Here is a 15,663-nt window from a genome sequence, read left to right as displayed (position 1 = left end):
ACTAATTTGAGTCAATATTTTGACATAATGCTGCCAAAATCATATCATATGAAATTCATATCATATTTCTTAAGTGTATAAAGATAGTAGCTGGTTCCTTTCTCCTGTTTAAAGCCCACAGTACATTTGGCTTGAATCTGAGGGCGAGGGGTTCAGTTTGGCCAGTTTTTGTGCGCTCATGTTGACCCTGCTCAGCTTTTTACTGTACTTTCTAAACAGACACAATGACCCCTCACACAAAAGGGGTCAGCCCTCTATTGGTGCCTGAAACCAGTTTTAGCCAGAAACTGTAGCATGTGGTCTCTCTGGAAAAAAGGAAGGGGGTAAAAGTACAAATGCTACACAAGTGTAGGCAGCTAGCCTGGCTCTGCCTGGTTGGTGCTTTGTGCTGCAGTCTCAAGTGACCACTCTCCAGATTCACAAAACAGGGGTAAGAGACCACACATTTCTTGTTGCTAAAAGCTAATTTCTTGTTGGAAAAGCTGTGGTTGGCTTTTGCAGTTTAGGTTGCAAAGTAAGTTATGATGCAATAAGAAAAACTTTAGCATACAGTCTCGGAAATGACTGTAGCTTTTAGGGCACAAATACCGTCACTGGGATGGTACCCTCAAGGGTGCATCTTCAGTAATGTCAGTTAAGGAACTTAAGTGTACCAGATTCCATTTGAAAGTTGCATTGACTCCTGGTTTGTTATTTATTTAATTATTTTATTCAGAAAAGTAATTAAAGTAATATTAATTTGTACCTTTCATTAAAAAAGTGGATGTAGTGAACCTTTAAAAGATACAGAATTGGATCTTAATGGTCATTGTTTTTACATTGTTTGTATCTTGGGGGGCTAAAATGTACCCTTTTCTGATGTAACTTCAGTGTAATTACATGAGGTCATATATTTTAGATTTTATTTTCACTAAATTTTATGTGATTTAGGGTGTAATTCAAAATGTACTATTAACCGTGTTTGTTTGTGCCGTCAAAGATCTGTGGACATTTAGAGGTGTCAGCATGGCGTGTTCCAGTGGGGATATGATGCATGTGGTGATAGTGGGGATTATACTGGGGTAAGTAGTCTTTTACAACCATTTCACTGAAGGCTGGCGAAGAAAGCATGTTTGCTGCCTTTAGTTAATCAGTTCTCTCTGCAAATGCGTTTGTCAGTGGTGTCTACTCCGCATCTCATTTATTGAGTTAAACAAGTTCTCTAATGGACCAAATGTGATTATTTCTGCCTTTTGCCTACCTAGCATTATTGCGGCCGAGTGAAACGATCATCTAATCTCATTGTGTCCATAATCAAATTAAAGGTAAAGTGCTCTCTATCTCCATGATTTTGCGTCTCTTATTGGAGCACTAAAGAATCAATATGATGTTTTATACACACAGATCTTGCACACTCCTAAAAATAAAGGTGAAAAAAGGGTTCTTTATAATGATGCCACTAGAGAACCAGTAATACTCCTTAAGAGGCTTTGATTGGATAAGTCTTTTTTCATTTTTTGTAGAGGAGGTGTGAAGAATGTCTGTTTTAAAGGCTTTTGCATAATGTGAAAAATACCAATAGACACACACATTCGAACCAGACCCTTTACTTTTTAAAGGAATGTGTCAGGAAAAAAAGGCCTGTAAGTGGATAGGCTAAATTTCAAGTCATACATTGATGCACATTGAACTTAAGGTTTGAGGCAATGGCAGATAGCAGTGGTTGATAAGCAGTGATTGGCCATAACACAGCTACAGCACTCACAGAAAACAAATCAAGTTCCATTATCTGAAAAAATTCTGCTTATTTAATATTCTTTCCCCATTTGATTGGGCAGGCCTTTGATCAATCTGTGTAGGCCCAGGCATGCCTATGCCTGCCCATTGTTACACTCGAGGTCTTCATTAAGGTACTGCAGACTTGTTAATGGGGTCTAGGACACAGTATCACTTACTGTGAGCTACAAAAATGAACAAAACTACATGGTGCAGCTAAACACTGCTGCCGACCACTTTAGACAACAGGTGCTGTGCTGAATTCTGACTCCCACATCTAAAGTAGTGGCCTGCTCTTTTTTGCTACACCTAGACTTTAAGAGAGAAGTTTTGGGCATGTATTTACAGAAATTATTTGGCTATTTGACTATTGACTTCTAATGTTTGCTAGCAACATTAGTCTTTAACATTAAATGAAAGAGAAATTCAGGTACCCAACATGGCTGAGCTACATCTGAGGTAAATGGAAAACTGCAGTAGTAGATTTTTTGCTTAACCATTTTTTTAAGAATGTACTTATCTTGCTTCTCCAATAAAAGTATGTCTTCTTTTTGGCCCACCTCAAACAGAGTGGCCTGTTCAGGTCATGGTGCCATCCAACACCCTGACTATGATGACACTCCCACACCAGAGTTTCTTAACTCCTCCTGGATGGCGGATATCCCCGAGAACCAGCCCCTGTCTGAGGTCACTATGCCAGGCACCCACAACACCATGGCCTTTTACGGTGGCTCCCTTGCTCAGTGCAACTCCTGGCCCCTGGCAAGCCAACTCCAAGCTGGCATTCGCTTTTTAGATATACGTGTACGTCACATACGGGGAAACCTCACCATCCATCATGGCATCTCCTACCAGTGGGCACACTTTGGGGACGTGCTAGAGGGCATAGTGGCTTTTTTGAAGCAGCACCCCACTGAGACAGTGCTGATGAGGCTAAGAGAGGAGTTGAGTGAGACTGGAGATATCTACGGGGCTGTGGTACGCTATGTTCATCAATATGCTCACTGGGATCTGCTCTGGCATAGCCGGCTGATGCCAACCATGGGAGAGGCAAGGGGCAAGCTGATTGTCCTGCAAGACTTCCCTGGACCTGACCTGGGCATGCGGTACCGATCACTGGATATTGCTGATTACTGGCAGGTAAGAATAGTTAAGGTAAGAATTACATGGTCTGCACCATAGATATACATATCAGAGACCTACTTAGCTGAGAGAGGAAGGCACCATTCCAGCAGTGCTCCATTCTTCCCTGAGGTAAGGTATTTTTACATCTGATTTTTCTTAAGGGGGTGATTCAATGCTGTTCTGACATGTTCAGACCAATCCAAAATTTTGGCTCCCTGAATCACACAAAAATGGTTCCAACTCCCCAAGAAATCTACATATTTATAGCTTTATTATTACTAACCAAGAACTTCCACAATGCATTTAGACCCTTTTACGTAACACACCAGCACTCCAAAGGAGCATGTTTACCTCTGAGCACTAGGAGTGCATAGTTGTCAACTTCTGGGGACAGTTACATTCACAGTCTTCAAACTGTATAATTTCACTGATACTCAATTAGTACATTTTTACCCTTTTATAATGTAGGTATCTTGTAATCACACTAATCACTTCATACAGAATCAGAAATGTAGTTTTTGTTTAGTCATGCAGCTAGATGATCTCTTGCACAAAGACTTATACAAACACAAAGGCAGTCAGACAGAGACAGCGCAGAGTCAGGTTGCATTCTGTGATGAACTGACAGAACAAAAAGTCACTGATGATGTACCATCATCTGCAAGGTGATATCAAGGAGTAAATGTATCTTTGCACATGCATTTTTAAGGAAGCTACGCCCTAGATGCAGGAACTTTGTTTTTTCTACAGTCAGATTGAATTACAACCTGATTAATACAGCACAACACTTTTTAAATTCTGGTGAGTGACATTCTTGGCTTGTTTCTCACAAAGCTGATATCTGTTCATTTGACATAAGTCAGTATGTCTAAGTTCCCACTCCACCACTCGCAGTCTGATCAGATGACTGTTTAGACCAGTCTAAAAAAATGGAGCACCACAGCTTTACTGGCCAGAGTTTATGGGGAACCTGTATTACGTTAGATTTCCCGTACCCCAGCCTTATACAGCTGTATATCTCCAAAACAGCAAGAAAAAAACAGATTTTATACAGGTAAACCATATGGGTCGATAACTATGAGAGTGAGACGCAGGCCTGTGTTTGTTTTGCAGTTTGTTTTTTTTTTGATAAATGTGAAGTATTCACAAGAACAATGCCAACCGAGACAGCAAAAAGCAAGGACTATTGTCTGCCATTATTTACCAAGACACATTGGATGTTCCAGTGACCACAGGCAGGGACAGTTTTAGCTTCTGGTGGCCCTAAGTAATAATTTTTGATACAAATACTGATGTAGCGTAAAATTAACCGTCTCAGAATTCTAGATTCAGGGGTCTCACAAAGCAGCATTTCTTGATTACCCAGCTTTTGGCTTAATTCAATCTAATCCTGAATCTCACAAGAGTGGATAACTTTTTACTGTGCTACCATGGCAACTTATATTGCTCGCCTAACCTGCTCTAAGGCAATAAGCACCAACACAGTAGCAGTGGTGACAGCATTCTTTGCTGTTATAAATGCTTTACTTTCTAAATATTTAGGCTGCATGGTTTCTTACTCTTTCTTTGGTGGCTCATCCCCATGTTTCACACAATTGGCTGCTCATCATAAACATCATGCTTTCATGTACACAAGCATGAGAACTAATCACAGGTTAATCATAGTATCTAAACCTGGATTAAACACAGCTTGAGTATTTAAATTTGGATTAATCACAGTTTATGTACCTAAGCCTGGATTAATCACAGCCTGCATATCTTAACCTGGATTAATCACAGCATGAGTATCTAAACCTGGATTAATCAGAGTCTGAGTATCTAAACCTGGATTAATCAGAGTCTGAGTATCTAAACCTGGATTAATCAGAGTCTGAGTATCTAAACCTGGATTAATCACAGCCTGAGTATCTAATCTGTCTAATCAGTCTAAATTGAACCTGCTTCATTAGACAGACCCTAGATTCCCTACTTTTTGTTGTCCAATTACAATCTAAAACAAATGGCATAATGTTGATACTACAAAAAAATAAACATACCTTTATCTGTAAGAGTAAGGCCCTCTCCAATCACTGGGGGGAGACCCAGTGCGACTCCTGGCTGCAATCAAGCACAATGCCCTACACCTGGACAAAGGGACTAATTAAGGCCTGAGACAGAGACTTGCATTGCTGAGTCTTTGCTTTAGAGTTCTGGCAAAAAAAACTGACTGGTAATTTTGGGTATAAGCTTTAAAATGTTTCTTTTAAGATTCTTTTTCTCTGTAACTGCTCGAGCCTATCCTCTGTCTCGAGTTGTTTCTTTCCTTCTCAAAAAAAGCTGATCCTAAGAGAAGGAAAAGGAAGCTGAGAGTTTTTCTGTTCATTATTTTTTTATCTAAACTTTCTGAAAATTTCTCCTTTCTTTGAAGGCGCTGTTTTAGTTTTTCCTTACTCTGGCTTTTGCGTCCCCTTTGTTTTATTTCCCGCCTTTTTCTCTGTCTTTGTTTAAAACCCCTCAGTGCTGAATACATATATGGTGGTGTGGTGGTTAGGCACCTGCCACAGTATCATGAGGTTGTGGGTTTGATCCTTGTTTCTTTCATTTAGTTTTCTATTTCTCAAGTTGCTCTGCATTCGGATCCAACTTCTTTCAGTTCTTAGTAGTAACTCACTCAAAAACACTGGCCCTCTAACCTGAGGGCATGATTTCAAATCCACCCCTGGATGAGTTACCACATGACAGAAAGACTCAGCCAGTTATGGACCTAGCAGCTATTGGGAGACATGAACAGGTCCTTCAGCAGGTACTTACGCAACTCCAGAATATCATTGTAGTCCTCCAAGCAACCCCTGTTCCACCTGCAGTATCTGAGTCTTCATCTTCCCTAAATCCCAATGCCACTGTGGCTGCCCAGCCTATTCCCAGGGGAGAATCCACCCAAAGTCTGCAGGAATGACGAAGGACTCAGGAGGCTGGGTGATCCCAGTCTATCCTGAGCTCCTCTCCCACACTCATGTCCCCAGTTGGTCAGGAATCCTCCAATGAAGGGTATACGCCTATGTATTTGAGGGTCGGTGCCTCTATTGCAGAAACCCAGGACACTTTCTCTTTGGGGTTCTGTGGTGTTCCTCAATGCCTCTTTCACTGGGGCAAGGCAAGAAGGAAAGGCTTAGGGTCTTCACTGACTCTTCATTGAGGGGCAGCAAGGAATTTTATTGACCCCACTCTAGTTAAGGATCTGGGGTTGCCCCTTGTTTCACTTGACCACCCCCTGCCAATATCTACCATTGATGGACATTATCTTGGGCCTGGGGGGGTCTCTCTTCAGACCAGGCCACTCTTGCTGCAGACTGGGCAGCACACAGAGCAAATCTCCTTTTTTCTGATCAGTATTCCTGACCTGCAGCTGGTGTTAGGCTTTCCCTGGCTTCAATGTCACAATCCCCATTTGGACAAGCTTACCCGTTCAGCCCTTTCATGGAGCTCCACTGCCAGAGCACCTGCTTGCAGAACCTCTGCCTTTGAAGCACTGCAGCAGGCTTCCGTTTTTACCAAACTGGACCTGTGCAGCGCCTACAACCTCATCCAGGTTGGCGAAGATGATGCTTGGAAAACGGTCTACATCACTCTGTTGGGTCATTATGAATACTTTGTCATGCACTTCATTCTTACGAACACTCCGGCTGACTTCCAGCAGTACATCAGGTCCTGAGGGAGGCACTTGGTCACAATGTGTTTGTCTACCTGGATGATATTTTCATTTGCAGCAAGTCTATAGATGAACACGTAGCTCCACACTAAGTCCACAGGGTTCTCCAATTGTCCTTGGAGAACCATCTCTTTGTTAAGCTGGAGAAGTCCCTGTTCCATGTCGGTCACCTTCATGGGCTTTGTATTGTCTCAGAATCAACAGAGCACGGATCCTGCTAAGATGGTAGAGCTATACAGCTAATACAGATATTCACATATGAGAATATACAGACAGCATTTTACTTCAGAGGACTATGGACGTGACCAGCAAGCAGTTAAAGAGTTAATGATAATCAACAATACAAAAAATGAAAGAAATTTCCATTCTGTCAGTGTTTTTGGAATGAAACGATCCACCCCCAGCATCTCAAACACTGCTTGAAAAAAGAACATGCCCAAATCTAAGCAATTAGCCTAGACTGCTTTCCATCTAACTTAGTGGGCAAACTTCTTCAGTAGCAAGACTAATATTCCTTGTTATTTATGTATATGATAATCTATCCATCTATATGTGTCTATTCTTCTTATCAATGGAAAGTTTTTTGTGAAAGACAGATTATTACTTGTTTAATCCATGGAGATGTCAGCTGATAAGAGACATTAGAGGAAATTATGGCCTCACTGCAGCACCTCTGTAGGCACTGGTGAACCACAATTAGTCAGTAGTAGCCCACTGATCTCTCTTAGCTAGCTGTGTCTATTCTTGGTCAGTTGAAACTTTTTGTCTGAAAGCTGAAATATGTTATTATCCAACTGTTGTTGTTTGTGAATCTTGTCTGACACCTAAGTACTGTTGGCAGTAAACATAGTAAACCATAGCATTTTTAATATATCTGCATTTTTTGGAGGATATTTACATCTATAGACATATAATGCAGATCTGGAGTACCAGAATGGCAGCCAATATATATATATATATATATATATATATATATATCACTGTAAAACTGCCACATACAAGGTTTATATGTCTGGTACAAACTTCAGTTGTCCACATGTAATCTAGAACAGCCAAGAAATGTTCATGTGAATCATCATTGGCTTAGTGCTGATACACATTCAGAATCCCATAGAAGAGCCAGAAGTAACGTTATCATAAAAGTGTTTTTTCCTCATTTTTTGACCTAGCTTTGACAAATAATGGCTTCTATTGAATGTATGCAGTGTATGCTGTTGCAAATATGACTTAAGTGTCAATCACCTGTCCAGATCTCACTTAATCCAAGAATTTTCAATGGGAAATTACCATTTCATCCTTAGAGGTCATAGTTATTGCAAGCAATAACAAACACATCATAATAATAATTCAATATTATTTCTCACAAATGAAACAAAGAGAGAAATATTGTCTCAAATTTAGTCTTTATGCAGATTCTTTTTATATAAAAATATTTTATCATGATATAAATTTGATGGAAAGTTATTGTTGCATAGTCTTGTTTTGCAGAAAGTAAAAAGTAAATCTGTATCATCTGTTGAGTTTTTGTCATTAAGCATTTTTGTCATTAAGCAACTCGAACCTGTCAATACATATTGTAAACCGAATGTACAAGTAATTCATTATGTTACACACTATACAATTAAATTTGTAATAAATATGTAATTGCCTTTAGATAAACAATCAAACTGAAAGGAATAACTGTCGACCTCTATGGGTAGAGAACTCTGTGACCCTGATCTGAGACTGTATGTTCCAGATAGAGCCCTGTGCCATCCCTTAAATCTGTAACTACATGTAACCAACAAGAGCTTTGTGTCCACAGGTGTCCTCTCTCCAGCCTGAGCAGGTGGATAAGAAATGGAAGAACGTCTACACCCACCTGGAAGAGGCTGTGGTGGGCAACAAGGCCCGTATGTTCCTCACATATGCCAGCGGCGCCAGCATCTTAGCACACCCCAGTGCCCTGGCCAAGCGCATTAATCCACGTCTGTATGAGTACTTAAGTGGCCATGCAGGCCAGAGGAAGCGCTTTGGCATCATCACAATGGACTTTCCAGGAGCCATGTTAGTGAAAACAATCATTGACTTCAACTAAGGAGTAGAAAGGGTGAAATAAAACAGGCATGGACAATACTGAATGAGTGGAAAAACAATATATCTTTTCTGTGATGACAGTGTACCCTTGTCATTGGAGATCTTTTGAACCCTGCTTCATTGCTTTGTTCAAGAAAAACTTGTCTCCAAAAACTAATCTCAAAATTGACTGTGAAATCATTCAATTTCAGCAATTGAGTATATTGTCACTCTCAAAACAATAACCTTTTATTTCCACTTTTGTTGTTGACCTACCCTGTCTACTAATACTAAAAAGGTACTATACTAATTAAAAATTACGCCTCAGGTGTGGAAAATACTTGAGTGAAAGTGCTTCATAACAGTCATGTTTTTCAGGAAGATCTGTATTTCACTCAAGTACTACTAAAAAACTGAATACTTGTACTTTCACTCACTCAATTACATTTCCAAGAGAAAAAAAACATACATTTCACTCCTTACCAGAAATGTGGACTCAAATTGGACTCACATTACACTCAAATTGCATGTTGACTGACTCATGAAATGACTTGGACTCACTTTTAAATGGCTCAAGACTTATGACTTGTTAAAAAAAGAACACAGCTGATTAAATGAAGCCACCACACTTCACTTGGTAAATTAATAAAACTTTTCATTTCCAACCTTATGTGTATGTCTTTCAGTTGAAACTGTTGACTAGCATGCAGTTCAGATAGCAAGTATGTCATCTATCACACTAGATAATCTAGCTGAAGTTGTCAGGAAATGTAGTTGAAGTTTTAGAAAGTTGCAAATCATTTTATTCAAATTTACAAAAGTTTCATTGATTATTTAGTTGGTTATTGTGTTATTGTGCTAGCTACCTAGCATATGAGCTGTATAAACTACAGACTAAACAACCATTTCAAGCTGTTTTGCTCTCTTTCCTTTATAAATCATATTTACTGCATCTTTATACAAAGAAAACTTTTAATGAATGTGTTAAAACATTTATTTTTGACTTTTATATACTTGAGTATGTTTAAATGTAGATTCTGACTTTCACTCAAGTATATTTTTGGTTGCACTTTTAGCTGGGTAAAATCAAACAAACCGAACACTCATACGAAAGGCACTGTAGATGAAATAAAAAGCTAATTAACAGAAACTAACAAAACCTGCAAAGTGTTTTTGCGAAGCTTCTAATGGGTAAGTGAAAATACTTTGAGGTGCACCTATTACTGACAGAGGAGTTCAACTGCACACACAGCTTGTTCAACCTCCACAGAAAAATGTTACTAATAGAAAGGAGCAGCCACACATAAGCCTAACATCACTATGCCCAGTGCCAGGCATCAGCTAGAGGGGCATAAAGCCCCTCAGCACTAGGCTCGGGAGCAGGAGAACTGCATTCTCTGAAGTGATTGAGCTCAATCTTTGGAATGAGTTTAAGTGATATTTGTAATCCAGAACTAATCATCCAACATCAGTACCTGAGCTCACTAATGCTCCTGTGGCCAAATGTATTCAAATCCTCACAACAATGTTCCAGTATCTAATATAAAGCCTTCCCAGAAGGGTAGAGACTGTTATTGCAGAAAAGAGGGGGCAAACAAGTAGGTGTCTACAAACATTTGGACCTATAGTGTAACTCCACATCTGTACTTTTGACTAATTTCTGAAAACATTTTTATCTTTTTTGTAGCATATAAATTGTATAGTCAAAAGTATGTGAACACCACTCCTAATTATCGAGTTCAGTTGTTTCAGTCACACCCATTGCTAACAGATGCTTAAAACCAGGCAGATGCAATTTGTGCAATTTCGATAGACAAACACTGGCAGTAGAATCGATGGCACTGTCACAGGATGTCACCTTTGCTACAATTCAGTTTGAGAAATTTGAGAAATTCCTGCCTTGCTAGATCTGCGCTCGTCAACTGTAAGTGCTGTTATTGTGAAATAGACGCATCCAGGAGCAACACAAGCTCAACCACGAAGCATCACTCACTACAGAGTTCCAATCTGCCTCTGGAAGCAACATCACACAAGAACTGTGTGTCGGGAGCTTCTTGAAATGAGTTTTCATGGCCAAGCAGCTACACACAAGCCTTAGATCACTATGCACAATGCCAAGCTTTAGCTGCAGTGGTGGAAAGCACTCCACCACTGGACTCTAGAGCAGTAGAAATGTCTTCTGTGGAGTGGTGAATCATGATCCACCATCATCAGACCTGATGAATCTAGGTTTGATGTATGCAAGGAGAATGCCAAGTACTGGAATGCATAGTGCCAACACCAAATTTTGGATGAGGAGAGACAATGGTCTGACAAACACCTATTATGGACAATTATATGCTTCCAACTTTGTGGAAACACTTTGGGGAAGGCCCTTTTCTGTTCCAGCATGACTGTGCCCCTGTGCACAAAGCAAGGTCTATACAGATGTGGTTTGATGAGTTTGATGTGGAGGAACTCCAGTGTCCTTCACAGAGCCCTGACCTCAACCCCACTGAACACCTTTGTATTGAGTTGAAACATCAAGTGTAAGCCAGGCCTTCTACATCAGTGCCTGGCCTCACTAATGCTCTTTTGACTGAATGGGCAAGAATTCCCACAGACACACTGCAAAATCTTGCAGAAAGCCTTCCCAGAAGAATGGAGGCTGTTACAGATGCAAAGTGGGGCCAACTTAATATTAATACTCATGAATAGAATGTCCTTCAAGCTTGTGGTGTGATAGTTAGATCTCCACATTCTTTTGGCCATGTAGTGTACATCTAAGTTGCTTGTGAAAAAAAGTTATTTAATGAAAATCAAAATGTGTGCCTCATGCTCCCCTTCTAATTTTATTTAAAATAAAGCAGAAAGAAAAACCTGACATTTTATTTCTCATTGACAGGACTTTTAGAGATTCCTTCACTTTTGGCTCAATCACTCGGCCAGCAGGGTGCTGTTAGGGTTATGAGCAAATTAAATGTAAATGTCACAAAATGACAGATTAGCCACAGGCTCTGACAATAACACGTCTGGACACATCTGAGTACACAGCGTAGGCTGTGGATCGCACACTAAATGGCAGAAATTTCCTCCTTATACCTGTTTTCGATCCTTTCCTAAAGGATAAAATGGATGAAGAGGAAGGATAGAGGAGCATGTACTGTTGTTAGGCTTCACTGAAATGCTTGCTTTCAAGGTGGGCCGAGAAACATGTCTAAAGTTGTGCTCTTGATGAACTCCCTTTGTGCCTGGAGAGAATAAATTGCCACAATAAATTCACAAAAGCAGCAATACTGTAGGCTGGGACAGGAATATAATATTCAAACTTCAGTTCTAACAAATCAACTGGAATCAGATTTCACTATTGTTAAACTATTGTCCACTGATAGATAGGTTGTGTGTATTTGAGAGCAATAAGCTCTTTTTATGGCCAGCTTTCTTCACAGCTCACTTGCTGCCCATCAGTTTTCTCAGAGATCTTGACTCTTCAAAGCAACAAATCTTTCTTTTATTGAGAAAGCTGATAGGTCGAAGTGTCTCCTCAGTTATGGGATACACTCTTAAAAGTTAAGGTGCCATAAAGTGTTATTTGGTGTGATGCCTTGGGAGAACCACATTTGGTTCCCCAAAGAACCTTTCCTTGGATGATTCTAGGGCCGTTTCTTGGTGTTAGCAGTATAAGCAATTGCTTAAAGCCCCAGAGCCACAATGGCAGAGAAATTCTTATGAAGGCATCATTGATGGCTTTGTTTCCATATATATGTTATTTGAATTATTACTATATATTAATTTGATTTAAAAAGCCAGTTTTGTAATTTGTAATAAAGAATGTGTTTGACTTGTATATATGCAGTCAGGGCATTTAATATTTGGACATGGACAAAGTTATTGTTATTTTAACCATCTGCCACAAAATAGTGAAGTTGAACCTTAATAAAAATATGAGCTCAAAGTGCTGACTTTTAGGGGATTTACATTCAAATCAGGTAAATAGTGTAGGGATTACAACCATTTTCATACACTTTTAGGGGCTCAAAAGACAATTGGCTGGTCAGTTGTTCCATGGCCAGGAGTTTGTTGTTCCCTCATTATTTCACTTATAAGTGTGTGTTATTCTCTCATTATTTCTCTTACAAATAAATAGAAAATGAAATGAAAAGAGAAAATGAAGTTGTCAACACCAGTGGAGCAAGCAATCATTAGGCTGAAAAATCACAACAACCACCTCATCTGTCAGGCATGGTGGAGGTAGTGTCATCACGGCGTAGGAATGTATGACTGGCAATTGAACTGGTTCCCTTGTATTTGCTGAAGATGTGAGTGCTCACAAAAGCAGCAGGATGGAATCCAAAGTGTGTAAGGCTGTATTATCTGCTCAGAATCGGTCAAATGCTTCAAAACTCATTGGACAGAGCTTCACACTGCAGATGGACAATGGCCCGAAGTATTCTGTGAAAACAGCCCAAGACTTTTTAAGGAGAATAAGAGATCTGTTCTGCAATGGCTAAGTCTTTCCTTCAACAATCAAATTAGTGCATTAGTGTATATTTACAAAAATCAACAAATCTCTTTTCTTTGAGCTGTATTCAACTAAATACCTGTAAAAGACAGTTTACAAATCACTGCTTTCTGTTTTTATTTGCATTATACCCACTTTCCCAACTTTTTTGGAATTGGATTCATACATACTTTAGGAAAATGACTCTTATCTCAGCCACCTAATCATGAGAGCTACAGTGGACATGGTGATTTAATTTCCCACTTACTACAGTCATGAGGAAATTAATCAGTCACTGGATCAAATCAAGCAGAAGAGCAGCAGAGCAGCAGTGTCTGCAGGGCAGATACATGGAAATCAATCAGTGTTTACAGGTGCTGAGGGAAGTTATTTCTGACTGCTTTATCTGGAAACCGTGGCACCTTGAGGCCATCAACTAATGGAAGACAACAAGATTACATCAGTTTTCCGTCTGCACCATGAAGACTTTGTTGAAGGAAATATAACCATATCACCTGCACAGCCACTTCATGTTATTTAGTATTGCCTCAGGATAATATTGTTTTTTTTCCCTCATATTTAGCAGAATGTGTCCCTCCAGTTAATGTCATACTGAAAAAAATAAGATTATTAAAGTATGTGCCAATTCCCCTGTTAATACGTGTTATATGTTATTAGCTTAGGAATTAAATGCTTTTATCAACAGGGTTCTTAATTCTGCTAAAATGAAGTGATAAGGAGAAATGCAGGCATACAGACTGATGAATCCCTCTTGGGTCAGTACTGCTTAAGTCAACTCTGCCAACTGCAGAATCTTAATAATAATAGGGATAGTTTGGGTTGTAAAATCTGATTGGCTGAGCCATGCTGTGATTATTATTAATCATAAGCAAAATGTTTTATTGATGCTATAAGTCATGAAAGGCTGCATGTTACAGTGATTTTACTTTTTATTGTTCAGTCAAAAATGCCATTTAGTGCACGTTATTCAGTTTTCAGGACGTATTTCTGAGGAGATTACATACATGATAGTCCAGTTGCATGAAGATGGGGAAAGTCATAGGAAAATAAGTAAAATAAGACTTTCCAAAATTGTTGTTCAAAGAATTCTGAAAACATACAGAGTAAATTGGCCATAATAGCCATACAAGACCTGGAAGACCACCACAACTGTCAGCACCAGATAAACAGTACTTAAAGCTTTCATCTTTGAGAGAGAGGAGAAAATCAAGCTCCACTCTTGCTTCAACCTGGAAAAATCCACAGGTGTTTCTGTCCATCCTTCCACTGTGAGAAGACAACTCAACACTATGGGTCTGAAAGGATGTGCAGCTGTTAAGATGCTGTTACTGAAAAAAGGAAACAGGCCAAAAAGAAGATTTGCTTATCAAACAAAGAAGCTGCTGGTGTTTTCGGAACAACTGACTGACCACCCCAGAGTCCAGACCTCAACATAACTAAATGTGTTTGGAATTACTTTTATTGTGAAAAGCAGAAAGTGCAACCAATTTCTAAGGCTGAACTTTGGAGGTTCTTTGAAAAACTCAAAGCAAGTCTTCTGAAAAATTTCAGATGAAGTTGTAATAAAGATAAAGGTTGAAAACACTAAACAATGAAAAGGTGATATCAGGTTTAGCTGTTGAAGCTTCTGTGTAATTCACTGTGAAACTGTTTTCTTTGAAGCTGAAAAATAAATAAAAAATTAACTTGTACGTCATGGCTGTTTTGAGTGTGACTTAAATAAATGGTCTCTGACTTTTGCACAGTGCTGTATATGCATAGATTTGTAGGCCAAACATGATGTCTGTGGCGCCTTCTTCTGCAAGATTCTCTGGGTGCCGCTGGGGAACTCTACCTCCACCACAAATGGACAGTTGTTATCAGAGTCTGCATATCAAAAGCATGTTCTATCAGGCATGAGTTCCTTTGGCTGCGATACCTGCTGCTATTGTTGTGTTGTGTTAGGGGACGCTTCTAGCATATGGTCCTTTTGGTTGGTCAGTGGCAGACAAGCTCTGTTTAAGCAATTACAGTGGTCGAGATAAGATTGAAAACATTTTAAGCCTTGCTCAGGGAGAGAATTCTCCTTGCTGAAAGCAAGAGCAAAACATTTGCAGTAAAACTCTGGCAAGATCCTCACTGTGTGTACTGTTCTTTCTTTCTTTCTTTCTTTCTTATTTTATTTGTTTGTTTATTTCTGTCTGTCTTGCTTTTTTCTTTCCTTCTTTCTTTCTTTTTTTCTTTGTTTCTTTTTCTTCTGTCTGCCTGTATGTATTTCTTTCTGTATGTCTGTATGTCTATCTCTTTGTCTTTCTTTCTTTCTTTCTTTCTTTCTTTCTGTCTGTGTCATTCTTTTTCTTTCTTTCTTTCTTTGTTCTTTCTTTCTTTCTTTCTTTCTTTCTGTTGTCTGTCTTTCTGTCTTTCTTTTTTCTTCTTTGTTCCTTTCTGTCTGTCTGTCTTTCTTTTTGTCTGTGTCTTTCTTTCTGTCGGTCTGTCTGCGTTTCTGTCTTTCTTTCTTTTTGTCTGTCCGTCTTTCTTTCTGTCTATCTGTCTGTCTGTC

The 15,663-nt window shown here is 39.3% G+C and overlaps 1 protein-coding gene across 1 annotated transcript; it reads left to right on the top strand.

The window, feature by feature from the left end:
- Positions 1-251: 251 nt before the first annotated feature.
- Positions 252-9,078, top strand: si:dkey-266f7.9 (uncharacterized protein LOC100006223 homolog). Its single transcript, XM_036567168.1, has 4 exons — positions 252-430; positions 980-1,061; positions 2,325-2,895; positions 8,373-9,078. The coding sequence occupies exons 2-4, from the start codon at positions 1,006-1,008 to the stop codon at positions 8,643-8,645; spliced, it is 900 nt and encodes a 299-aa protein (XP_036423061.1). The 5' UTR covers positions 252-430; positions 980-1,005; the 3' UTR covers positions 8,646-9,078.
- The last annotated feature ends 6,585 nt before the right edge of the window (positions 9,079-15,663 follow it).

Source organism: Colossoma macropomum, unplaced genomic scaffold (assembly GCF_904425465.1).
Source record: "Colossoma macropomum unplaced genomic scaffold, Colossoma_macropomum, whole genome shotgun sequence".
Lineage (NCBI taxonomy): Eukaryota > Metazoa > Chordata > Actinopteri > Characiformes > Serrasalmidae > Colossoma > Colossoma macropomum.
This window is presented reverse-complemented; position numbering and strand designations above follow the sequence as displayed.